This window comes from Numenius arquata, chromosome 3 (genome assembly GCF_964106895.1).
Source record: "Numenius arquata chromosome 3, bNumArq3.hap1.1, whole genome shotgun sequence".
Classification (NCBI taxonomy): Eukaryota; Metazoa; Chordata; class Aves; order Charadriiformes; family Scolopacidae; genus Numenius; species Numenius arquata.
Window position 1 is genome coordinate 44,393,270 of NC_133578.1, and position 25,718 is coordinate 44,418,987.

Here is a 25,718-nt window from a genome sequence, read left to right on the forward strand (position 1 = left end):
AATGAGACTTCTTAAATATTCTGCGTATATATATGGATTCCTGTGAAAGATGTATTCAGCTACACAAAGAAGAAACTTCTGAATGTCAGGGAAGATTACATAGTATCAAAATTAACTAAATGACATGTTTAAGAGTATGTACAAATTGGTCATTTGAATTTATTTTTGCATTTCAAATTTATCATCAATACAATTTTACTGTTGAATATATGCTGGAGAAAAAACAAATTTAGTGGTTGTGTTACAGCCATGATTTCCAAGTTACTTTGTGACCAAATAAGAGTCCAAATAAATTACAAGCAGTCATGAATCTGATAGAAATTAATTCATTTCAAATAGTACGTCATGTTAAAACTAACAGAAATGTAATCTGCAGAATAGCACAACTGTAACAAGGAATACTTGGGAACCATTAGCTGAGAGAACGAGGAGGGTGTAGAGAAATATGCTGTATATGTTGGCAATTTTCTGTCTCAGAGCCTCAGATGTCCTTTTTAATTTGCACTGAGGATACTTAAAAAAGCAAACAAACAAAACAAGAAGCAAGTAAACAACCCTGCCATATTACTGGTATTGTTTGGGGAAGTTTGCCATAGAGTTCATTAGTCTTACAGTGCAATACATGTAGAAGTGGGTGGATATTAACAAGTTCAGCTAACATACTTGTTATGAATAGATCTGGCTTTTAAACGTTAATCTAGCTATCAGTGCTAATTATCAGTACTTCCTCTTTTCCTGGAGTTAATATTTGTATAGCCTTGTTGATTTAAAAGTTCTTTAAATCAACTTTCAGTGATTCAGAAGTACTGCTCGCAGTCTCATCAGTCTAGAGCTTAGCCAATATTTTTACTTCTCAATATGAGTATTTCTGAATGATCCTAAGTGTTCAGGCAATCCTGCCAGTGGGCAGTTATTCAAGATGAAGCCTTACATGTATAGGAGTTTTAGGTTATTTCTTGTACTTGTCACTGGCCAGTGCCAAAAACCTAGGTAGTACTTCATGTGGACTGCTATGTTCTTCTGTGGTTTTCCTTCACTGCTCCGCTAACTCATGTTTCATTAAAAATTCTTCCCTAGAACATGTTCTTCACTTTGAAATTCTCTTCTTTATCTCAATTAAGAGATAAGAGAAAGAAAACCGCAAGCCGTTTGTTTCATGTGTTTTTACTCCTTGAAAGTATTATTACTCTGATTCTAATAGATGTTGAATCATCTAGTTGACTCAAGTCTGAAAATTCTTCATGTCAGTGTTGATGCTCTTTTTCATGGCTACTTATGCCATGAACCTCTTTGTCCAGGTTTGAGGTAAAACAGAACCAACTTTCTGTTCAGTATTTGTTCTTCTTAGCTAGGCCTCTTCTAACTCTCTGAAATTAACAGCATATTGTGGAGAAAACTTTGCTTTTAGAGTGATAAGACCAATGTTTGTACTTCATGCCAAGGAACGGTATGCAGAGAGGCTCTTGCTTATACTTATTGCTCTAACAACCAAGGTCAGCTAATTTCATTATTTGCCCTGTTGGGGGGTCAGAAGCAGAAAAGCATAGAGGGGTCCCGCCTGTAGGGAGGAGGGGACAGGAGACATGACCCAAACCTGACCAATGGGGGTATTCCATCCCATCTGCCCCATGCTCCGTATAAAAGCTGAGGGATCAAAGTGTCAGCCCTCTTTCTTCAATGGCTGATGTCGAAAGAGGACCCTGTCCGTCTGCCTTTGATCCTGATTCGTGGGTTCCTGACTCCAGATCCAGAATTCAGTTGCTATCCGTCACTGAGTCCAGTCTGGGACTTCCCCAGTGCCTGCTGGTGATGTCATCCTGGGAGCTTGATACGGTTTTGAATATATTGTATCTGTTTCATTATTTCCTTTTAATTTTATTAATATTTCATTGAAATAGTTTAGTTCCTTCTAAATTCATAAATCTCTTTATCTCTTCTCCTGGGAGCGAGAAGTGGGGGGAGAGCATCTATCACTGTCATAGGCCAATTCAGCATAAACTACGACACTCTTGCTTTGTCAAAGTTAACTGGAATTGATCAGCATATTTAAAATAAATTAGGAATAACCTTGTGCTGAGTATGACCAAAGCAGGTTCAGGACTAGTACCAAAAGTGGTGCTTTTTGGTTTTTTGGTTGTTGAAAAGATACTATAAAATATGGAGCTTTTCTTGTAGTCATCATCAAGGCTAATCCCTGTAAGTATGGGGCAGAGAAATTACTGCTGTTTTTAAATATGTAAGTTGTGTAAGAGTATGTATGTCACATGTCTGAGTTTCATACCTACACAACTATCTGTTATGTATTTGCAGCCTTAGATAGATAGTTAATAAAAGGATGCATCTTTCTGTCAAATTGAACAGTTTCATTCCGTAATTCTTGTCTGGCAGCTTCCACATGAAAGACAAATGCATAATGATTTCATGAGGAAAATTTGTTGACTTCACCCTGCTTATATCTTCCCTTAACTTTTGAAACCATTGCTTCTGAGCTGAATTTGAGTGGGAGGCAGGCATATTTATTCAGTCTTACTAAACACCATTGAAGGAGAAACAATTGATGGAATTCAATTCACAGCTTCAGAATTGAAAACCATGTTAGAGTAGTTTAGCTTTGGATCTTCCTGCTCTCCAAGAAGTGCTGCTTCCTCTGAAGCTGAGAACCTACTCCTTTCTGCAAGCTAAGCAATTGGGCTATACAGGACTAAAGCCATAAGGGCCATCATGTGTGATTCAGCCTTTGAATCTGAGCTGTAAAAGATGGCATTGATGCTTTCTATATTTTTAGAAAGAAATAATGATTAAACTTAATCTCTTAACCTTTTTTTGTTTTCTATATAGATGTCCACACAGAAGCAGTACAAGCAGCACTTGCAAAATACAAAGAGAGAAAAATGCCCATGCCTTCAAAAAGACGGTCTGTTCTTGTGCACTCTTCGGTAGAAACATACACACCTCCAGGTACCTATTGAATTAACATATGTAAATCTATGTGAATGTGATAGCAAAATATAAAGAGCAAATGCTAAGTTGTAATTATGTTGCAATAAACTACTTCTGTATTCATGTCTGTATTTCCTGATAATCAGGTGTTGGTTGGATTTGTTCTTTGATGTCTTTCCTCAAGATTTTTAGTGTTTCATCTAGAGATACTGTAGCTGCTAAAGGTACACTTGAAAGCAGTAATAGAGTGAGCACTTGCCCTTTATGCATTAAGTATATTCTCTTACGTAATGTCTCACTTGGAAGGAGATAATCTTGGCAAGCATATCAGAGCTATAAATACGTTATTTCGGGTTGCTTAGGATTCTTTTTTTAAGAGTTGAAGAAAATACCAGAGCATTAAGTTGTTGCATTAGCTTACAGAACACTCATCAGATAGTTTCAACTGTGAGCAATTTAAAACATTCAGAAAATCATATGCTATAATTGTTCAGATTGTTTAGGTTAGAACGTTGGGTGGGGTTTGTGTTTTGTTTTGTTTTGTTTTTTTAAGGAAAAACATGAGTAATCTTCCTGTTGTCTCACAATGAATTCTTTATAGGTTAAGAAAATCTTTCTCCAGATAACATGTGCTAGCGATTCAAGTGTTTTGGGGCCAATGTCTTGTATACAAAGAAGAGGAATTTCCCTAAGCTCTTATGTTTTTCTTAAGTTTTGAATTATGTGCTCTTGTGTTTTCTAATATACCTGGGAGTAGAAGCACACTGACCTCTAGTGCTCTTCTCCATCAATTCTGTTTCCTATCCCCCTTCTGTAAAAGAGCAGTTCTGATGTGCTGCTCTCTTGCTTCCTGGGCTATATTTCTTCTTTCTGGTCTTCCTAGTTAAAGGAAATTCCATTTTTGCCAGTCACACACTTTTAATATTGTTTTTGTGGGTTCTCTGATTATTTCATTAGGTAGTAAATAGTAAGCTGCTTCTGTAATCTTATATATAGTCTTTCTTCACCCTTATGTTTTTGACTATAAGATATATTAAGGTATCATGCGTTTTGATTAGCTTACTCTTGTAGTACTTCTATACTCAGAAGCCCACGAGGGCAGCTGTTGCACCAGGGTGGTTATTGTGCTCTTGTTTTCTGCATACGTGTTTGTTTAGTATGTCAAAGTTGTCATGAATTGCATAAAGTGAAATCCTGCAGAAAATTAATGCATAGCAAACATCTATATACTGAGGCTTTGGGAGAGAGGCACTGAGGTTTCTGCTTATAGCTCTTCAAAGCAATATTCCTTCTCGCTCTCCAAAATAAACTCTGATAGAGCAATCATGGGTGCATTTCATGTAGCATCACTCTGTCCTTTTCTCTCATTCCCCTAGTGTGACAAATCACTATGTGCTTGGTGTGAGGTATATCACAACGAGAAAAAAAACATGCTGCTGTTTGCCTAAGATTTGCTGTACAAAAAATAGCTGGCATCCAGAAGCTCTGCCAGGACAGCTAGGCTTTCCTGTCTCCCTTAGAATTTAAAACTAGGGGTCTCCTTGCAATTTTTTTGAGAGAACCAAAATATTCTCTTTTTAATACCTTTGGGACAGATTTGAAGCAGTGTCCTTGCAGTTACTGCTGCACCCACTCTGCTGGAGGTCAGGGCTCTGTGTGCTGCTCTGAAGAAGCAAAGTCTTGGGTGGTGGTGGAAAGACTCTAAAAAATTGAGAAGCTGTGGGTAAACTGTTAGGTTATGTGATAAAAGCTGGCCTGCACACCCTCACAGGAACACAGACAGTGGCAGGTGGGGAGCCCAAGTAATACCCTGCGCCAGCTACTCCCAGGCCTGTCCAAGAACCATCAGGCTATCTCAGACCCATCTCCACAAACCCAGGGGAGCATGGGGAACAACAGCAGGTGGGAACTCAAGTTAAGGACTCGAGAGAAGGCTCACCTTGTCTAGGCCGCTCCCAAGGGTGTCCCTGCAGAACCTCAGCCCTCCTGTCCAGGCATGAAACCCATCAAGACTAGTCAACACTTAGAGCACCTTCTGTACTGAGGGGAGATGCTGCAGAGGGGTATGGGACACATTATGGGATGCAGGGCAAAAGTATTTTGGGACTGCATGAGGCTTGTTATGGGGTGTTTAGGTGAGCAACCACAGATGGGGAAAGGAGTGATTTGAGGAGGAACAAGCGTGGCGAAAATAGCGGGGTAAGAGGCTAAAAAGGGCTGGTCATGTATAAATGGTACACTTGCCTGGCCATGCCCTGCACCTGATCCTGCAGTCTGTCCTCTCCCCCTCTTATACTCCATTCCTAACACCTCTCCTGGGTGAGGGACTCTATTTTCTGTGTGCATGGAGTGGCTGAGTCAGTCAGTCTATACAAGCAAGTGGAACAGAGCTGCAGCCTCAGGTTCATATGTCCAGGTGCCCGCAACTGGAGAGACTGGCATGCAGGGACAGCTATGTGGCAGACCCAGTGTCTGAGCCCAGCTGCTGGAGGGATCCACATTGTACATGTGTGTGTGCATGTACGACCTCCATCCTGCTCAGCCAGAGGGGGGGTGCTGGATGCAGCCATGGAATCTGCCCATGTTTGTGCGAGTGGTGTTGTGTGTTTGTGCTGCTGGAGAGTGCTATCTTCTAACATGTCTGCCCAAGTGGTTAGCAGAAAAGACAAGTATCAAGTGTATTTTCGCTGGGCCTTAGCAGGATACAGAAGCACCCTAACTAATATATTCTGAAAGCAGAGTTAAGTGTCTCTGGGATTTGTCATGTTGTTTCTAGGTGACTTGTTATGAGATACTTCTATCTATATAAGAAAATGCACCACTAGATGAATTCTATATCATGGGAGATCAGGCCATTCAGAAATATTCTGAGGACTTGCTTCAGCTGTATCAATTCACAAAAATAATTGTATTTTTATGGTCCTGCCTTTATTTGCAAAGTTAGCTCAGAAAGAAAAATCCGAAATTGCAAAGAACCTGAGTAGCGCTGAAGCATCTAGTTTTGTTGTCTTAAGTCATTAAACCACTGCCTTAAAATCTCAAAACTTCTGTATTGGCAGAAGTTAATGCAATTAAAACCAGGCTTTCTTAATAACTGAAATTTTGTTACAGTTGCCATCAGTCACCAGGAAGGAAGCATCAGACTCTAGTCACAATGTTAAGTTCAAAACCAACTCCTGACTGGCAGTAATGGAACTGCTTTCATCAGTCAGCCTTCCAAAAATTTTAATGTACTTTTGTTTTTGCCCCATCAAGTTTCTCATCCTTCCCATATGGATTTCACATGATCAGAATTTGAGCTGTAGTCTTAATCCAAGTTTGGTCCAAAGGGTCGTGGTTTCTGTGGCTATCTTGGGTCAGCTCCCAGCTAGGAAGAGCTGCAAGCCCAAGTACATAACATTCTGCTCACAGCGCACAGAGAACCACAAGTTAACTCTTGCAACTGCCACAGAGCTAGTTGCTGATGTTGCCTTGCTACTTTTCTGTTGTAATTATATTTGATGTTAGAATGTTTTTACTGTGGATCCTTCGTTTTTATACAGAGTTAATATTTTGCATTTAAAGTGGGGGTTTTTCCCTCCTTAGCTTGTGTTAAGACATCTGAAAGCTTAGAAATTTTTGAGAAACTTCATTAAACTTGTATGTGGATAAGGAGATACTGTCAGAGTATGTATTCTTTGAGAAACCTATTTTTTCTGTAGGTTTTTTTCTTACTCTGAAGTGATAGTAGGTCACAATTGGTGGTGTGGTAGGTTGAAACCTGACTGTTTATAATCCTATCTTGTTCCGTATTCCTTTGTGCCTGAAAGAAAGGGAAGGTTAAGGGGCAGATTTGGATCCTATCCAGGAGCAGATGTAGTCAGCAGCCAAAAGCTACAACCATGGCAATAAACGAAAATATCATACAAGGCACAGACCCAGAAATGGTGATCTGCCACAGCTGTATCTTCTGAAAGATCAATTGTTTGTGTATTTTCATTCAAAATCGCCATATTTGACTAGGGATGGTCAAGAGATCTGTTAGGGAGATCCAACTTTGAAAATGCCATTAAGTTAAAACGGACTTTTTATGAAATGATTCTAATTTCTGTGTTTTTTAGACTGCTTAAGAACAGTTACTCTGAAGCTCTTGGAACCACATATATTCTTGAAAGGCAGAAAATGAAACAACTGGTAACTGAAATTTGTTGCCAAATATGAGGAAAATATTTTTAATATGGCTTCAATAAAATTTATATGGAATTGTATATAGCTGAACAGTTATGCGCTCAGAGGACTGCGTGAAGAGATGTCCCTAAAGAATACCCAAGAGGAAGTCAAAAGCTTATGGGTAGGAACTAGAGACCGAGGCAACAAGGGGAATCTTGTGGTTGGTGTCTACCACTGGCCCCCTGGTCAAGGGGAGCCTACTGATGAAGCCTTCTTACTCCAGCTACGGGAGGCATCACGCTCGAAGGCTCTTGTCCTGCTGGGGGATTTCAGCCACCCGGACATCTGCTGGAAAAGTAACACGGGGAGCTGCTGACAATCCAGGAGGTTCCTGAAGTGCCTTGACGGTAACTTCCTAAGACAGGAAGTAGACAGCCCTAAGCGAGGGGATGCGATACTAGACCTGATAGTCACCAATGCACGTGAGCTTATCAGGGATGCCAAGACTGGAGGCAGCCGGGGCTGCAGCAATCATGCCCTGGTGGAGTTCACAGTCCTATGGGATCCACGACAGACAAGGAGTGTTGTCAGGACCCTGAATTTTAGGAAAGCAAACCTCCAGCTCTTCAAAGAGTTAGTCAAAAAGGACCCCCTGGGAAACGGTCCTCGGGGACGAGGGGGCAGAACAGAGCTGGCAGATCTTTAAGGATGCTTTCCATAGAGCACAAGAGATCTCAATCCCCAGGTGCAAGAAATCAAGCAAGAAAGGGAAGAGACCAGCATGGCTGAGTTGCTACCTGCTGGTCAAACTAAAAGGCAAGAAGGAACTGCACAGGCAGTTCAGGCAGGACCAGGTATCCTGGGAAAAGTATCGGGATGCTGCCCGGTTATGTAGGGACGAGGTCAGGAAGGTCAAGGCGCGGCTGGACCCGGACCTGGCGAGGGATGCTGAGAATAACAAGAAGGGCTTCTACAGGTATGTCAACCAGAAAAGGAAGGTTAAAGAGAGCATGCCTCCCCTGACGAGCAAGAATGGCAAACTGGTAATGAGAGACGAGGAGAAGGCTGAGGTTTGCAAGAACTTTTTTGCCTCGGTCTTCACCGCCAACCTCTCTCCTCACACTTCCCAAGTTGAAGGACCAGGCAAAAACAGGGGCGATGAGAACGAGGAACCATCCACTGTAGGAGAAGACCCGGTTCAAGACCTTCTGAGGAACCTGAAGGTACATAAGTCTATGGGACCTGATGAAATCCATCCTCGGGTCCTGAGGGAGCTGGCGGATGAAGTTGCCAAGCCGCTTTCCGTTACATTTGAAAAGTCATGGCAGTCCAATGAAGTTCCCGCTGACTGGAAAAGGGGAAACGTAACCCCCACTTTCAAAAAGGAAGAAAAGGAAGACCTGGGAAACTGCAGGCCGATCGGTCTCACCTCTGTGTCCGCCAAGATCATGGAGGAGATCCTCCTGGAATCTCTGCTAAGGCACATGGAAAATAAGGACGTGACTGGTGATAGCCAACATGGCTTCACAAAGGGCAAGTCATGCTGAAAAATTTGGTGGCCTTCTACGATAGTGCTACAGCATTGGTAGATAAGGGGAGAGCAGCAGACATCATCTACCTGGACTTATGCAAAGCGTTTGACACTGTCCCACACGACATAGTGGTCTTTAAATTGGAGAGACATGGATTTGATGGGTGGACCACTCGGTGGATGAGGAACTGGCTAGATGGCCGCACTCAAAGGGTTGCGGGCAACAGCCCAATGTCAAAGTGGAGACCAGTGACGACTGGTGTTCCTCAGGGGTCAGTACTGGGACAGTGCTGTCTAACATCTTTGTCAGAGACATGGACAGTGGGATAGAGTGCACCCGCAGCAAGTTTGCCAATGACACCAAGCTGTGTGGCGCGGTTGATGCTCTGGAGGGAAGGGATGCCGCCCTGAGGGGCCTGGACAAGCTCGAGAGGTGGGCCCATGTGAACCTCATGAAGTTCAACCAGGCCAAGTGCAAGGTCCTGCACCTGGGACGCGGCAACCAGCCCTGAGGAGAAGAACTTGGGGGTGTTGGTGGACAAGAAGCTCACATGAGCTGGCAATGTGCGCTGGCAGCCCAGAAAGCCAACCACCTCCTGGGCTGCATCAAAAGAACTGTGGCCAGCAGGTCGAGGGAGGTGATTTTGGAGCACAAGTCTTATGAAGAGAGGCTAAGGGAGCTGGCGTTGTTCAGCCTAGAGAAAAGGAGGCTGAGGGAAGATCTTCTCGCTTTCTACAATCACCTGAAAGGAGGGTGTAGAGAGGCGGGGGTCGGTCTCTTCTCCCAAGTCACAGGCAACAGGACTAGAGGAAATGGCCTCAAGTTGTTCCAGGGGAGGTTCAGGTTGGATATAGGAAGAATTTTTACACTGAAAGGGTTATCAAGCATTGGAATGGGCTGCCCAGGGAAGTGGTTGAGGCACCATCCCTGGAGGTGTTCAAAAGACAGGTTGACATGGTGCTGGGGGACATGGTTTAGTGATGGTTTTTTTTGTCAAAGTTAGGTTGATGGTTGGACTAGATGATCTTGAAGGTCCCTTCCAACCTAGATGATTCTATGATTCTACTCCACTCTGGTGAGACCCCACCTGGAGTACTGCATCCAGCTTTGGAGTGCTCAGCACAGAAAGGACATGGACCTGTTGGAAGGGGTCCAGCGAAGGGCCACGAAGGTGATCAGAGGGCTGGAACACCTCTGCTATGAGGACAGGCTGAGAGAGTTAGGGTTGTTCAGCCTGGAGAAGAGAAGGCTCTGGGGAGACTTTATAGCAGCCTTCCAGTACCTGAAGGGGGCCTACAGGAGAGATGGGGAGGGACTCTTTACCAGGAAGTGCAGTGACAGGACAAGGGGTAATGGCTTCCAACTGAAAGAGGGGAGATTTAGACTAGATACCAGGAAGAAATTAATTCTTTACTGTGAGGCTGGTGAGACACTGGAACAGTTTGCCTGGGGAAGCTGTGGATGCCCCAGCCCTGGAGGGGTTCAAGGCCAGGCTGGATGGGGCTTTGAGCAACCTGGTCTAGTGGAAGGTTTCCGTGCCCGTGGCAGGGGGGTTAAAACTCAGTGATCTTTAAGGTCCCTTCTAACGCAAACCATTCTATGATTTCTATGATTTTTTTTAAAAAAAAAAAAAAAGCCAAAATTAAGGTTGCAGAATTTCTGATGTAACCCACCCCACTGTCACCCAGAGTTTCCATGTCTGGAAGGGACTCTGGACTATGGTAATGGACAGCCTATCACAAGCTGTTTTTTGTCTCCTGCTGACTTCTTAACTGGTCTGGCCATTATTATGTATGACTCAAAACCGCTCTTCACAAACTGACTTGATGTGAACTTTATCAGTAATGTGGGCACTGTATTGTTTTAGGAGCTTGCCTTTAATTTCCTGGCGGAAAGCAGGGAGGGGCATATAAAGGATCAAATTCTTAAAATGTAGCAGTCTTTTTATGAGGGCAAGATTTTTTTCTTGTAACAAAAGTTTCTGGTTTTCACTCAAAATCAACAGGGATATATGTTTGTGTTATTTGGAAAGACTTTTTTATTTGTTATTGAGTGGGTAATAAATGTGGAAAGATTGCGTGCCAAAGGGGAACTTCTGGAAAGTTGAAATAACTGAATGTTAATTAAAATAGGAGCCATTTATCAGACTTCTAACAGCAACAAATATACATCTAGAATGAAAAGATGCTTTACTAAGCATTTCTATGTAGTGCTCATTGATACCAGTTTTTGTGGTTAAAATACATACTTTTAAATTCCTTAACATCATTCTTAAATTAATGAAATTACTTTCATTGAACTTATAGCCTGTTTTTACAGCTTTTTTTAGTAATTAGCTCTCAAAAAATTGTCAAAAGAATGGAAAAGTGAAGAATTTTACCCCTCAAAATAAGAAGAAAATACCCAACAGAAAATGTAATGGAATTTATTCAGGTGAAGAATATACCCAACAAAAAATGTGATGGAATTTATTCAGGTGGGATGAGATCCAATTTACCTATTCAGATCAGAAATATTCTTTCAGTGGAATGGGTATGGTATGCTCACTGAGAATGGTTAGTGAAGGTACTCGTAGGTCCCTTAGGTAGAAGCCTTTTTTGAGTCTTACGTCATTCCAAATACAGGAGGTAAATAAAACTTTGCTTCAAGTGTGTTCTAGCTATAATGTGTAGAAGTTGTTGCATTAACCTGAAAAACAGCAATGAGCTGAATTTGTGCATTTGAATATACCATTTGCTTAATACATGCATCTCATGTGTAACACATGAGAACACTATGTGAAGAACATGGAAAAACTTCATGTTCCCGTCTGTTGGGTCATTTCCACATTACATGCCTGTCATCGTTATTTTGATCACAGACACATCGTCAGCATCAGAAGATGAGGGCTCGTTACGTCAGCAAGGGCGGATCACCTCTACTCCGTTCCAGAGCCATTCCAACGTAGAGCCCTGGCTTAACCGGGTTATTCAGGGCTCCTCCACCTCATCCTCTGCATCCTCCACCTCATCTCATCCAGGAGGGAAACCTGCTGCTGCTTCCAATACTACTGCCACCGCTGCTGCCACTGTGCTTGCAGATCTCATGGCACACATCCAGCTAGGTCAGTAAAGAACTCCCTGTGTGGTTGGAATAAAATCAAATTAAAAATTCCAAAGCAGGGCTAAACACAAAAATCTTCACCGGAAGATATCTGTAAATACCCTTAAAATGTACAATGCACAGACCAGGTATGTATGATAGATATGTATTTAATTTCAACCAAACTAGTTGTTCATGAGATCTGAATATGCATTCTTCTTGGTAAAATGCTTGATTTATCAAGAAACTAAGGTTCAATTTTACTGGATTCAAAAGCAGAATTTCAAAGGGATCATATTTTTGGTGCATGCTTTCCCATCTGCATGTTATTTACCCTAGGTAATATCAGGTTAGGGATTTCAAAGGTGACTCAATTGGTAAACACCCAAAAGACTAGAAAATCATCCAGAATCTTTTGGAAAGTTATAAAATCAGACATACTGACAAAGCTAGAATTCAAGCTCAAATATGATTTATTTTCCTTTAATTAAAATTTAAGTCATGAATAGTCTTTTATTGTGCAACTAGAGTGAAAATATAGTAGTACTGGTAATCCAAATGTAAATGTGAGTTTTGTCTCAGTCTCTGTAACGCTGAAGGTCCAGAACTTCAGGTTACTTTTTTTTGTCCTATAATGTAGAGCACTAGTCTTGTGCTTTTGGAAGATTTGGTAGGTAGGGAGAAAGGCAGTCTCTTCCACCATGGAAATAAATTTTGCAATGTTTTTGTACACTGCAATGAAGATTGATAGTGGATTTATGTGTGCGCAACAGGTCTACACTAATGTTAAACGAAGTTAAAGGGCCTAGAGGAGAAACAATAACTTTTTATTTCAAATATTTTTTTCCCCAAAGTAATTTAGAAAAATGAGGAATTATGTTTGTATTTCACCTATGGGCTACAACATGAAGTTCTTGGGCTTCTGGTAATATGCTGTAGGGCATCATGTATATTGTTCCTGGACATTTCAGGTTTTGGCAGTTTTAGTGCTTTACTTACCTGACTTTTTTTTTATCTGTGACTCTATACCGACATACACTATACAGACAGTTTTTTCTATTTCATTAGAGAGAACAGATGGGGTCAGTTGAGGAAAACACATTGAAATGCTTTGGATTTAAGGTTTCTGTATACTTAGAAATGGCAATTAACACAATACTTTGAGGCACTAATATATTTTGCAAATACATGTTTATTTAGCTGGTCTGGGTGTTACTTTCAAATTTTGTTGAAAGCCCAGTCATGTATTCTTTAGACTTCTCTGTTTAGATGATACAAACAGTTCACTTAAGTGTGAGGCAGATATTCATGAGAGGGTTAATTCTCCGCTCTTTGCTGGTTTACCTTCTTGAGTTCAGTTTGCCTTATACTAAGTATGGGACATCCACCTTAGTTTATAATGGGCTTCAAAATGCAGCAATGCTTGTGGTTTGTCACCAGGGGTTTTACTTCTTCAGATTCCTAAAGCACATTATGAAACAGAGAAAGGAGTATGAACAAGCTAGAGACACTCTGAAAGAGGATCCACTGGATCTTCTATGTGGCTTACGTGCTGACAGAAACAGGGATTGACTCATCATGCCATGAATGACATCCCAGTTGTCACAGTGCAGGCAGTTTTCTGCAAGCGAAGCTGAGATGGAAAGACATATTAGCTTTGTGTTAGACGTAATAGCTTGCTTTGTGTTCTGGAAGGCTCTTTAGATGTTCAGAGAGTCTGGGAAGGGTTATCTGTGTCTTTCCTACTTGCCTTTGCTCCCTCCTCTGCTTTGCATAGCGATCTCTTTTTTGTGGAAGGTAGTATGGAGAAGAATTCTGGTATCTAAGCTTTTACAAGGCAAAACTGTTTTCCCCAAGCCTGCTTAGTGCTGTTGCCTTAGAAGGCTCCTGCATGCTGAAACGTTGGGTTTTGGTTTGTGTCTTACAAAGCAGTGGGCAGCATTTGGCTTTGTTCATTTTTCTGCACTTCATCAGTACTTCATCCACAAACATAGAAATATTTGCCTTTTCAGTTAACTTGTGTGGCTTTATTGCTAGTGAAATTTTTCCTGTTTGTACAAAACATCTTATTGCCTTTAAAGAAGTCTAAATTTTCATCTTCCCATTTCCAAGCTTATTTATAATGAGAAGTTTGCAATTTTTTTTTTACTTAGTGGACATAAGAAAGATGGAATGTGTGAGGGCATTCTGGATTTCACATGAATTTATAGGAATCATGTTTAACTCCTTAAAATTAGCAAATAAACTTGGAATGTTAGCCGTAATTGCATGTGTGATTGCTTAAATTCTTCATATAGCTGTAAAAACTTGCAAGATACACAAAATGTAACAGCATCCTATTATGTCTAGTATTTCAGACCACATAAATACATATAAAATTTCACAACCTATCCATTGGGACTATTTAATCATCAAAATTGTAAGCAAAATCAAGGCCTTATTAACATTTTGAAGTCTAGCATTTAAGCAGCTAAATGTTGGACTGCATGCAGTGGAGTGGTGTGAAATTTCATCAATGGGAAATCAATATGCGATTGGAGTATCTATCAGGAAGGAAGCTCAGAGATTGTTAAGAGGTGATCTACTAGAAGTATTTAGAAAGGTAAAATTTCCAGTGCCTTTGACAAAAAATTAAATATCTTTTTGCATAAGAATAATATTCCTCATTTCTGAAGTGCTTGCCATATTCCATCAATTTTCATTTCTAGCTTGGTAACATTGATGAACGTCCAATAACAATTCAGTTGTGACGTTTTTCATGCCTGTTTATAGACTTCCTTGCTGAAAAGAATATGAAAACTTAGTTCTTACATTGCAAAATTTCTGATTATTGATAAATACTAGTATACTTTCAGAAAGTATTTGTCCCTTTGATTTGTCCTAGAGCATAAAGAAGAGTTTATTTTCTCAGTTAATGTAAATGTGCTGACATCAGCAATATAAAAGGCATCGTGCATATTTTAAATAGTATGCCTTACTAAAATATGTTGACTACGTCCTGAATAACTATTCACAATTTTGAAATGTTGGAGAATTTAAATTTAGCAGATTGTTCCCTTGCAGCTCATCTTCTCCAGCTTGCATTTTTAATGATGAGATCATACTAAATTCCCAAACAATTGACTGCAGCTTTGGAAGTACAAGGTTAGAGTATTTAATAAAGTCAGATAGGAATATGCATTATTTTTAAGCTGTTTGTCTTTCACCTATAAAAGCAAGAACAACATCTACATGTTGTTTTGGGGTTTTTTTTTTCTTTTAGTGTAATAGTTTCTTTAAAATGAATAAGGCTAGCAGAATGTCTAGGTTTTTTACAAGGTTACCATCTCAGCTGTGGAGTATTTCCCAACTTAGTTCTTGTTAGAGTAACTGGAAAAATGGATTATCATGGTGTTTGACCCACTACTTACTGAAAGACTTAAAAGTACAATTCCTTTTCTTAAGGGGAATTAGTGTAGGTGTTTTGAACTGTTGAAACTCTGTAAGCAGTTTTACAGGAGCTGTAAGAGTGAAGTGAAACAGTTTCAAAGAGTTTATTGAAGAGGAAATGTAAGAATGAAGTAGTGGCTTGTGGATCCTATTTTGTGTTCTGGCTGGGTTGGTGCACCTTTTTTCTTTTTCTTTTTTTTTTTTTTTAATTGTTCCAATGCAATTTAATAAACTTCTCTTAAATGTCCTCCATACATAGCTATTTTTTGTGCTTGTTTTCAGTTAGGAATAATTGTTAATGGGTTTTTTGTTTCTTTTCTGAACCTTCTCATTTTTGTGTGATTTCTTTGAGCTGTTCCCAAGCGCACAGCTCTTCCAAAAATGTTCCCAAAGAGCTTCGTCCTTATGTTATTTTCTGAGCATCTAATTGCAGAGTTTTTGTATTTCAAATATCTGCCTCATGCATGTGGATGGAAGATTGCTTTGTCCCAACAGGAATATGCATGGTAAAACCTGCATCCATTCGGCGTTTCAATCTCTGTACTTCATGCATGTCTTCTCACCCATATGTGCACCAAGTCTCATAGTGTGTGTCAGTCTCTCTTGTCCTCTGTCTTCATGGTTATGTTTGTACCTATGTGTATGCATCGCTTCCAGTGTACATTTTGAGTCACCTTAATGTGTACTGTTGACAACTTCGTCTGTAGGAGTGCCATTTTGGGCCATTCCACTGATGAAGCCACACTGCAGATACATACCTAATTGTAGTCCTTGCTGGTGCTTTCAAGGAGTGGAAGCTTTAGACATTGATAGTCACTGCAGGGTCTGTACATTGAGAAGTATGGACTTATGGGCTAATACTGCAGTATGGGAACCAGGTACATTTGACTCTGTGTCCTTTTCTGTGACTGGTTTGTGTGCTGCATGAAGTCTGTGTTTTGGGATTTTGGTAAAGCAAAGGATAAAAACAACAAAAAGCAACTCAAAAAATACACAGAACACAGTGAAAGCATTTCAGTTTAGTCTGAATACATGGGTATATGCCCATGTATTCTATTCTATATGCCCTGTAAAGTGCATATGCCCCTGTAAAGTTATACGGATTAATTTTTACACATAGCTATCACCTTCTGGAACTTGATGGTCCCTTCCAACTCTAACCATTCTATGATTCTCTGATTCAAGGGGTATCACTGCAGAGCTGTGTGACCCCAAGCAGTTCCTCCAGCACAGTGCAGCAGTGTGTTCTTAAGCTCCTTCCTGTTGCACTCTTATTTTTACTCATTAGGATTCTGAATATTTCAGGCCTCCAATTCTTGTTTTGTCTTGTTTGAACACTTCACCCAGATACTGCCATTTCCTAACCTGCGATTTCATTCAAAACCATTCCATAATCTAGGTCACAATTTTGGAATGTCAATATTCCCTAATCATTGTTCAGCAGCACAGAAACATGGTGCAGTTCCAAGCAAAGCAGGCATTTGACTCAAGGTTGTTACAAGATGGTTCTCAAGCCCCTGTGAGTGTATGAGGATTTGAGAAATGCCTTGCTTTCCCTGTGTGAATATACATTATAAAAAAATAAGTATTTATTGCTTGTAGCACACACCATTAAAATGAAGCAGCATATTGTGTCCAGCCACAAATGACCACCTCATGCCTCAGAAAACCCTGTGCTAAATTTTTCTGTTGTGAACAGTATGTGTGTATAATGTTGACGTCTACACCACAGATTTTTTTGAGTGTTACAGGCATTCCAGTTGTTTTAATTTGTCGATGCTCCAATGAAGAGTATACTGTGTCTGTACAGCATAAACAAGAAGCTTTTACCTGCAGTATTGTTGTGAGACTGTTAAAAACAGGTGGTAAGAAAAGCTGTTAAAGGAAAACCATGACTGGTCTTACAAACTGTAGGTGACAGTTAAGTCAACAGTTACTTTCCCCTGAGGAAGTCTCTTGTGTCCATCTCTGTGTCCATCCTCAAGATGTGTTCAGACCTAAGTGCACTTATCTTTGCCACCTTAAATCTTAATCTGTGTTTCTCAGCAAAAGTCTTCCTCTTACAGCTTGCAGAATGTAGATAAGTGCTTCATGTTATCCTGGGGCAAATATTCTATGCTTTTGTCCCTTTCTCTTTCTATGGGACTTAGACAGTCATTCTGGTTTTGTGGTGAGACTTTGGGTGCCTGTATTTCTTCTGAGAGTTGTGAGACAGCCTTTCTTTGTAGACTTGTGCTGTTTACTCATAATGAATCTTCTTGCTTTCACCTTGAAGTGATGGACTGACTCATCGCTCTCTTTATTTGTCAGAATTTGTTTGAATCCCTTTGAAAGTTGGAATAGCTCCTCTTCATCCTGGAGAGACACGGCGGTTCTTTTCAGGATTCCCCCTGTTATCTAGAAGATTTTGGCTACAGTTTGATTAGAGAAATCAGAGTTTCATTGAAAACACATGAGAAAATAGCAAGAATGCTGTAAGAAGCAGCTTTGGATATATTGCTTCTTAGGATGACTGATGAGCTTCCATGTCTGTCTTCCATTTCTACAGAGAACCACTCTGCACCTCCAGATGTAACCACTGGCCTGGTGGAACATTTACATCATGAACATCCACAGGTAGCATCAGTACGAGGAGTTCCCAGAGGCTACAACAGCAGCATTTTGGAAACTGCAGATGGTGATTGTATTATAAACCTCCTACCTTTCAATCTGTGTCCCTTTTTCTGAATAAGCAAATGCGTAAGAGAACTTAATACCTGTTGAGTGCTATGTGCCTGCCCCTTCCAAAGCTTTATATAGGAGAGGAGACTGTACTGCATTTCCCATGTTCTGCTGGTGGGAGCCATGTCCCCATTTCTGTGTATTTCTATAGTAAAAGGCAGCGTAAACCCTTTAGTCACACATTTTAATTTTACATTGCCTCAGAGGTTTAATTTTCGATAAATACAAATAAGCACATTTATATTTAATTTAAAATAAGTATATCACATATACAAATGAAAATCAGTACTTGACATGGGTTTGTGTTGTGATTATTTTTTGCTAGCCCTGCAAAGTATTGAAAGATTCACTTATTTTTCCCAAGCATTCTCAGACTTTCAAAACTGAATAAATGTTAAGATGTAGTAAATACTCTTGAAGAAAAGAACATTCTTCAGGTTTGTATTGAAATCTCATGGAGTCAGCAGTCTGAAAAGCTAAATTAAAGTGTGAGAAGGTATATGCCAAGTAGCTAGGGAACAGCATTATTTTAAAACAAATAAATCCATGGTTGAAACTGTTAAACTAATTAAAGCTCGAGTCTTTTCCAAACAAGTTGCTCATCTTGAATAACTCTTCCGCCTGAAAGCTGCACTGAGCTTAGAGCAATGTCAGCAATGTGGCAGCATGTGTTTTAGTGTATGTATATTAATATATGGTAAGTAATAATTTTTTTGTTTGGCAGGTGTGCCAGTGAATAGCAGAGTGTCCTCTAAAATCCAGCAGCTTCTGAATACCTTGAAACGACCAAAGCGCCCACCTTTGAAAGAGTTTTTTGTTGATGATTTTGAAGAACTGCTAGAAGGTTAATTTTCTTTCAAATACTTTTTTCACTCTCTGCAAGTGGTTCACAAAAGAACTGACACGTCTTAGCAAGAGTTTTCTTTTTCTCTTCCCAATAGAAAACAAATCATAGTGGAGTTGTTTCATTGGAGAGAAAAAGGTCATATGCTATCACAAGTGCAATACAATCTTCAATTCAACTCTTCTGCTCTGTACTTGTTCTCTGCCCTCCTCCCTCACTTCGGAAACTTTTCTGATTCAGCCCAATTTGGACCAGTGTGATGAGCTAATGAATACTAAAGGCAGTGGTTTACAGATACCTGGAGAAATTCTATTGACATCTTTGTGAAAAACTTCATTGGTGCATCCAGAAATTGTCATGTTTGATGATGGTCCCACCATCACTTTTTACCTCAGATTCTAAACTCTACATTGTGGTAATCAGCGAATTTGTAGAGGGTACTCTTTGGAGTAAGCCAGGGAATAGCCTAAGTGTAACTTATGGTGCAGTGGACCTCTGGAAGATTCTGACCAACCTCCTGTTCAAAGCAAGTCGAACTAGATAGGGCTGCTCAGGGCCATGTCCAGTCCTATTCTCCAAACATGGAGATTCCATGGCCTCTCTGGCCACTCACATTCAAGCTGCTTGTCTACAAGCACCCCCGCATCCTGCTCTGAAAAGCTCCTTTGTAGCTGGAATTTATTGTGATAATATTGTTTGCATGCATGTTGATATCCTCGTCTTGAAATCCAGAAACTTTCATTATTTTAGAGGTTCAGAGGAATTAAATGCACTGTGTAATATGTCATGACTGCACACTACATAAAAGGATAGTGTTTTTACATTCTTTGCAGATACTGCTCGGCTAAAGAACACTATTTTCTTCTCTATGCATGTGTCTAGGTGGAAATAAAAGCATCCTTAACGAATGTAGAAGTTGCTTAGAAATATGTAGCTGCCTTTAAAACCAGCTGCATCAGCTAATTTTGGAGAATGGTTTTTGTTTTGTTCTCTTAGTCTTAAAGAATGAGTGAAAATTTTATTCTCTGTGACATTTTTGATGAGCTTCTACTAGATTCTCTGTGCTATTTGTTTGATACTTTAAGATATAATGTGATTGCAGTTCTAGTCTTTCACTGAAGATTTTTCAAGCAGACTTTCGTTGAGGTGCATGTATGTCATTGTGGAGAGTGGAGAACATCGCTTTGAACTTTTAATTTCAGTTATTGCATAGATTGAGTGTTAGCTAAAGACAACTATGACTTTGTTTTGCTAACTAAGATCAAGATATTTCACCTTTTTGAGCAGCTTGGAGCAGGATTTTAACAGCATGCTACTCAGAGAGAAAATGGCATATAAGGCCTGCAATGTTCCACAGTTGAGAGAAATGATCTGGAAATCAAACAAAATATTCTGCGAGCAGTACAGTTTTAGTTGTAGGTAATCTATACCAAGAGTATTTAATCTGATTGTTTTTTTTTAAATATATATTTTTACAGATGCATAGTGTCATTCTTCATCACCTGTTGAGAATTTGGTGCAGCAAAAATAAATGTCCAGCTGTCACTGAAGCCATTCTCTCTGATAACACTTCTTGATTTGCTGTAGACTTTCATATTAATACATGTGCAGAACAAATAGCAGGAAATAAATGTTTCCAAAGTAGAGAAAAAGAATTCTGTTCCAGTGGCCGGGTCCTTTGAATAATGTGGGAGCAGAACTCCAAAGTGTTGGTAATTATTTTTTTTTGTGAAGACAACAGATGATTAGCATAGCATCATCATAAGGCAGAGGAGAAGGTAATGATAGCTGTGAGGAAGAGGAAAGTGATAACAGTTCATAGAATAGTTGATTAAGTGTACCTTGAACATTTTGTAAGAATTGACATTTGACATTTTACTGTGCTCTGGTTTTAGTGCAACAGCCTGACCCAAATCAACCAAAGCCTGAAGGAAATCAAATGAATGTACTGAAAGGTGAACCCTTAGGTGTGGTAACCAACTGGCCACCTTCTCTGCTGGCTGCCCTGCAGCGCTGGGGAACTACCCAGCCGAAAGCCCCTTGTCTGACAGCATTGGATACAACTGGGAAAGCTATTTATACGCTTACATATGGTAGGAAGAATTAGGCATTCTTTGTGCAATGAACAATTTGCTTTATTTAAGAGGCACTATGCTCATGATAGATGCTTTGAGATTGCTATTCAAATACAAATTACGAATTCATTTTATTTTAAAATTTTTTTAAAGTTAATGAAGGGAAAATGTATATGGTATTGATTCTTTACAAGTGGCTATTTGTGAACTTCGAACAATAGTGGTTTTTTTTTCTTAAAAGAACACTAAAAATAGCCTGGTGTAAAATAGGAGGAAGAAACAGATGACTAATAGTGCACTGTTCAGATTCCTAGAGTAGATATTAAACTTCAGCATGTTCTTGAGTATCCTTATAGAGAAGACTTGTACTTCAGGAGGATATTAAGGATGTTATTGTGGGAAGTGAAACTTGCCTGTATCAATAAACTAAAAGTATTATAGTAATTGCATTTTTGGAAGACAATTGTGTTCCTCAGGACACTCATTGTACGGTATGTTAGAATGTTAAAATTCCTTGTTCACAGTCGTAAAGATTAATTATGCTTACAGGAAATGTAACTGAGCAGCTGCATTAATTTCCTTACTTTGCAGTGGAGCTTTGAGAATTGTTTAGAATATCATGTTTAGTTTTACATTTAAAAAAGAGAAAGAGAAAGACAAACTAAGAAGCAGCCAAGCTCCAAATTGTACTTCAGCTCTCTGCTGATGGCCAGTTCTATAAAGAACTGACCATTTGATGTACAAGTTAAAAATTGATTGTTATATTGTGTCAAATAAGTAGTTAGATTGTTGTCTTTGTATTTAACAGCTTGCAATAGTTTTTTGTTCTGAATTATTGAGACCTGTGTAGATCACTCTGAGCACTGGAGAGATAGAAACAGAGGAAGCACAGAGACAGATACCATGGCATTTATTCCTACCCTTTGTTTCTAAAATTTCAGTTAATTTTTTGTTGAGTTTAGGATTTTTCTTTTTATCCCAAGCAGTTTGCTTTCTCGAAGAGCCCTTAGGAAGGAGTCTTGTTAAGTGCCTTTTGGAAGTGCAGTTAGATTGCATCAACCAGACTACCTCTGTGTGTGTGTGCACATACACTGAAACATTGGGAGAACGCAGTAGGTTTGTGAGGTGGGATTGCTTTCACAACAGTAATGTTCGCTTTTCCCCCAACTACTTGCTCATGTTCCTGTTGACACTGTTCTAATACAACCAACTCGCCTAGTTCATATATAAGGCAATGAGATTTGCCAATTAAATGTTAAATTTTTAGTCTCTATTTTTTAATTTCTGTGGTTTTTTTTATTTAGGCAAGCTGTGGAGTCGAAGCTTGAAGTTAGCGTATACCCTACTAAACAAGCTAATTACTAAGAATGCACCTCTGCTGAAGCCTGGAGACCGGGTAGGCTTCTGTTTGAAATGGTCCCTATGGATAAAATATACAGTGAGGAGCAGCATTAGCTTAAGAAAGCCTTGTAATGTACTGTGACTTGTAATAGTATATTATCACAATATTTAGTATTTTTGTTCCTAGTTTAAGTATGAACCTCAACGTTGTTGTGAAGATTTTTTTCCCACATATTAAAAAGAAGCCCTCCCCTCCAAAACAACGACAAAAAAATTCTTGTTATTTTAATGTATTTTTGTAGGTAGCTCTCGTATTTCCTAATAGTGATCCAGTTATGTTTATGGTGGCATTTTATGGATGTCTCCTGGCAGAACTTATTCCTGTCCCAATAGAAGTTCCACTAACAAGAAAGGTAGGCAAATACATTCGATATTTTTATGGTTTCATAAATAAATAAAGTTGGGGGGATGTCTAAATCCTATAGTCCTTATATGGGACCCCTCAGAGCCTGCACTTTTGAAAGCAGTATGGTGCATCAGCTGAACTACTCAGTGCACATTATATGCTTGGAAAGTGTTTAATATTTAGTTAGGGAAGGGGGGAAATAGTATGGAGCTAATAAGTTAACTATTTTAGGATACATAACTCTAGAAATTATTTTAATTTATTATTTTTTAAAAGATGTGTGAAAGTGTTTCTCAAAATATAACACAGAAATGCTGTCTTTTCAGTCTCATGCTGAGTAATAAGAGCACAGGCGTAATGAGAGACACCATAGTTACTGGAAATATTGGTATAATCCTACACACATTGGTATTACTAGGGAAGAGCCGAAAAGCTACAGGCTCTGCTCTTCAGCGCTTCAGGACTCAGAAACAGCATCAGCTCTCTGTTTTATCAGAACTTACAAACATCCCTGTTGGATTGGAGAAGGATGCACAACCATTGCTTACGACACTAGTTTGCTACCATTGCTTGCCAGATCTACTGCTAAATCTTGCTTAATTTGCACTAAGCAAAACTAAGCCTTTTAAGACTTAAGTCTTTTTTCTTCCATACAAGGTCTTACGGGCTAGAAGTTTGTTTTTTCCTGTGATATAAATTGGCTTAATATTTTTCTAAACATGGAAGAGGTACAGTAAACTGTACAAAAAGTAAACTGTACAAAAGCATACATTATTTGTGTGTTTACTATAACATTGTTTCTCTGTAGGATGCTGGCAGCCAGCAGATTGGATTTCTTTTGGGCAGCTGTGGAGTAACACTGGCTTTAACCACTGATGCCTGTCAAAAAGGCCTTCCTAAAGCTCAGACTGGCGAGGTGGTTACATTCAAAGGTATGTTTTTAAGGTACTCAAATTTCTTTATAGGATAAAGAGTGGGGGGATCCGTTGTTGCTATTAAACAACAATCTTTGAATTTGCTTGCATGCTTCTAGCTTACATATAAAGAACTGCCGTATAAAGAACTGCCTTCTTTGTAAAGACAGTACTTAGTGCTGCTTCTTCCTGTCAGGGTGGCGATCCTGCAGCTTTTGCTTGCCTCCTGTTGTTATCCCTGAATACTGGGGAAAAAATAGGATTTTTGGAACTGTAATGACAGTAACTTTTCTTTTTCTTTGAAGGCTGGCCTCGTCTCATTTGGTTTGTGATTGATGGAAAGCATCTGGCAAAACCAACGAAGGACTGGCATCCACAAGTACGGGATGCCAGTGCTGAGATTGCTTATATTGAGGTAATCTAGTATAATATGCCTAACTTACGGTTACTCTATTGTAGTTTGTCGCAGCGCATTTTTTTCCTTTAATCTCTTGATGCAGTAAAAGAGATGACTATAATATTTTTAACTGTGGAACAAGAATGTTTCCCTCAAGGTTGCCAGGCAAACTGTCATTTGAGTGGTTGTGTTGAATAAGATTGAAGATTGAGTATAATTGGCATTTTTGGATCCCTGGGACAATTTGTTTAATTGGAGTAGAGAAACAGTCAGACTTATATGATAATTAGTGTATTCTCTGAACATAAATGTATGTTTTACTCTACCTTTTTGATTTTTTTTTTTAAAACTCACTTCATTTTTATAGTAAAATATTATTTCAGTTCACTACTGTAAATTTTCTAGATTTTGTTGTTAATCTAATGCTTGTGTAAACTTTCTCTTTTCAGTACAAAACAAGTAAAGAGGGCAGCACAGTGGGCATTACTATATCTCATGCTTCCATGCTGGCACACTGTCATGCATTGACTCAGGCATGCGGTTATTCAGAAGGTAAGTTAGATAGGTACAACTTTAAAATGATACTCATGGCTTTGAATATTCAGACAATTTATGTTGCTAAATCATGTTCACTGTCTTAAAAGAACTTCAAATTAGCAGTAGTAGCTTTAACTGCAAGGAGAGAGACAAACATCCTCTTTCATAGTTGATGTGATATGTGAAGGACAGTAAGAAGCCACTTATGGAGTCATAATCAATGTGTATTAAAAATTCTTAAACCTAACAGCCTTATTGATTTTATTCAAGGGATTGGATTTTTCAGTCTTAATAAATTTCTTAGTCAGTGGTAAGAGCTATACTGATTTTTCATCCTCTTGAAAACAGCTTTGCTACAAATTGGTATTGCCCTCTCTAGTGCCTTTTGAACACGCTGGTCACTTTATGAAGTCATAAGGTGAGATGCCCACATGCAGAGTTAGAGGAACCCTAGCACTAGAAATTGAGGGAACTTTCTTAGACTAATCCTACAGGCCATTTGAGCAGTTTGGATCTCTTTGAAGAGCTTTGGATGCTGCCAGTTTTGGTGTATGAGCCCTGAGCTACACAGCTAGTTACTGGCCTCCAACTAGACTTTGTGCTACCAGTCACCACCCTGTGGGCCTGGACGTTGAGCCAGGTTTCAGTTGACCTCCCTGTCTGCTCATCCAGCCCATACTTCATCAGCTTCTCTGTGATGATCATACAGAGTCTGTCATAAGATGCTGTGAAACTGCTGGCTGCTTTCTCCAGCAAATCCAATTCTATGCAGTTCACTTTTCCTGAAGGTTTAAAAGTAATGAGGAAGGTTCACATTTCATAGAATCATAGAATGGTAAGAGGTGGAAGGGACCTTGAAGATGATCTAGTTCCAACACCTCTGCCATGGGCAGGGACACCTTCCATTAGACCAGGTTGCTCAAAGCCCCATCCAACCTCCCCTTCAAGGGATGGGATATCCACAACTTCCAGTGTCTCACCACTCTCAGAGTAAAGAATTTCTTCCTAATATCTAATCTAAATGTACCCTCTTTCAGTTTAAAACTGTTACCCTTTGTCCTATCACTACATTCACTGATACAGAGCCCCTCCCCTTCTTTATTGTAGGCCCCCTTCAGGTACTGGAAAGCCGCTATAAGGTCTCCCCAGAGCCTTCTCTTCTCCAGGCTGAACAACCCCAACTCTCTCAGCCTGTCCTCGTAGCATAGGTGCGTCAGCTCTCTGATCATCTTTGTGGCCCTCCTCTGGACTCACTCCAACAGATCCATGTCTTTTTTATGTTGGGGGCGGAGTAGAGGAGGAGAATCACCTCCCTCGACCTGCTGGCCACTCTTTTTTTGATGCAGCCCAGG

The 25,718-nt window shown here is 39.7% G+C and overlaps 1 protein-coding gene across 4 annotated transcripts in view; it reads left to right on the forward strand.

Annotated features, from left to right (window-relative positions):
• Positions 1-25,718, forward strand: part of DIP2A (disco interacting protein 2 homolog A) — a 150,781-nt gene that overhangs the window by 69,349 nt on the left and 55,714 nt on the right. For 2 of the 4 annotated variants that reach the window (XM_074145922.1, XM_074145921.1), the window contains exons 4-13: positions 2,839-2,958; positions 11,482-11,724; positions 17,680-17,808; positions 18,577-18,696; positions 20,592-20,789; positions 22,076-22,167; positions 22,415-22,525; positions 23,327-23,450; positions 23,738-23,847; positions 24,279-24,381. In XM_074145922.1, coding sequence (XP_074002023.1) covers positions 2,839-2,958; positions 11,482-11,724; positions 17,680-17,808; positions 18,577-18,696; positions 20,592-20,789; positions 22,076-22,167; positions 22,415-22,525; positions 23,327-23,450; positions 23,738-23,847; positions 24,279-24,381 — 1,350 coding nt within the window. Of the gene's footprint in view, positions 1-2,838; positions 2,959-6,790; positions 6,796-11,481; positions 11,725-17,679; positions 17,809-18,576; positions 18,697-20,591; positions 20,790-22,075; positions 22,168-22,414; positions 22,526-23,326; positions 23,451-23,737; positions 23,848-24,278; positions 24,382-25,718 lie in introns of all 4 variants that reach the window. The other 2 variants (XM_074145924.1, XM_074145923.1) reach the window with 2 other exon arrangements.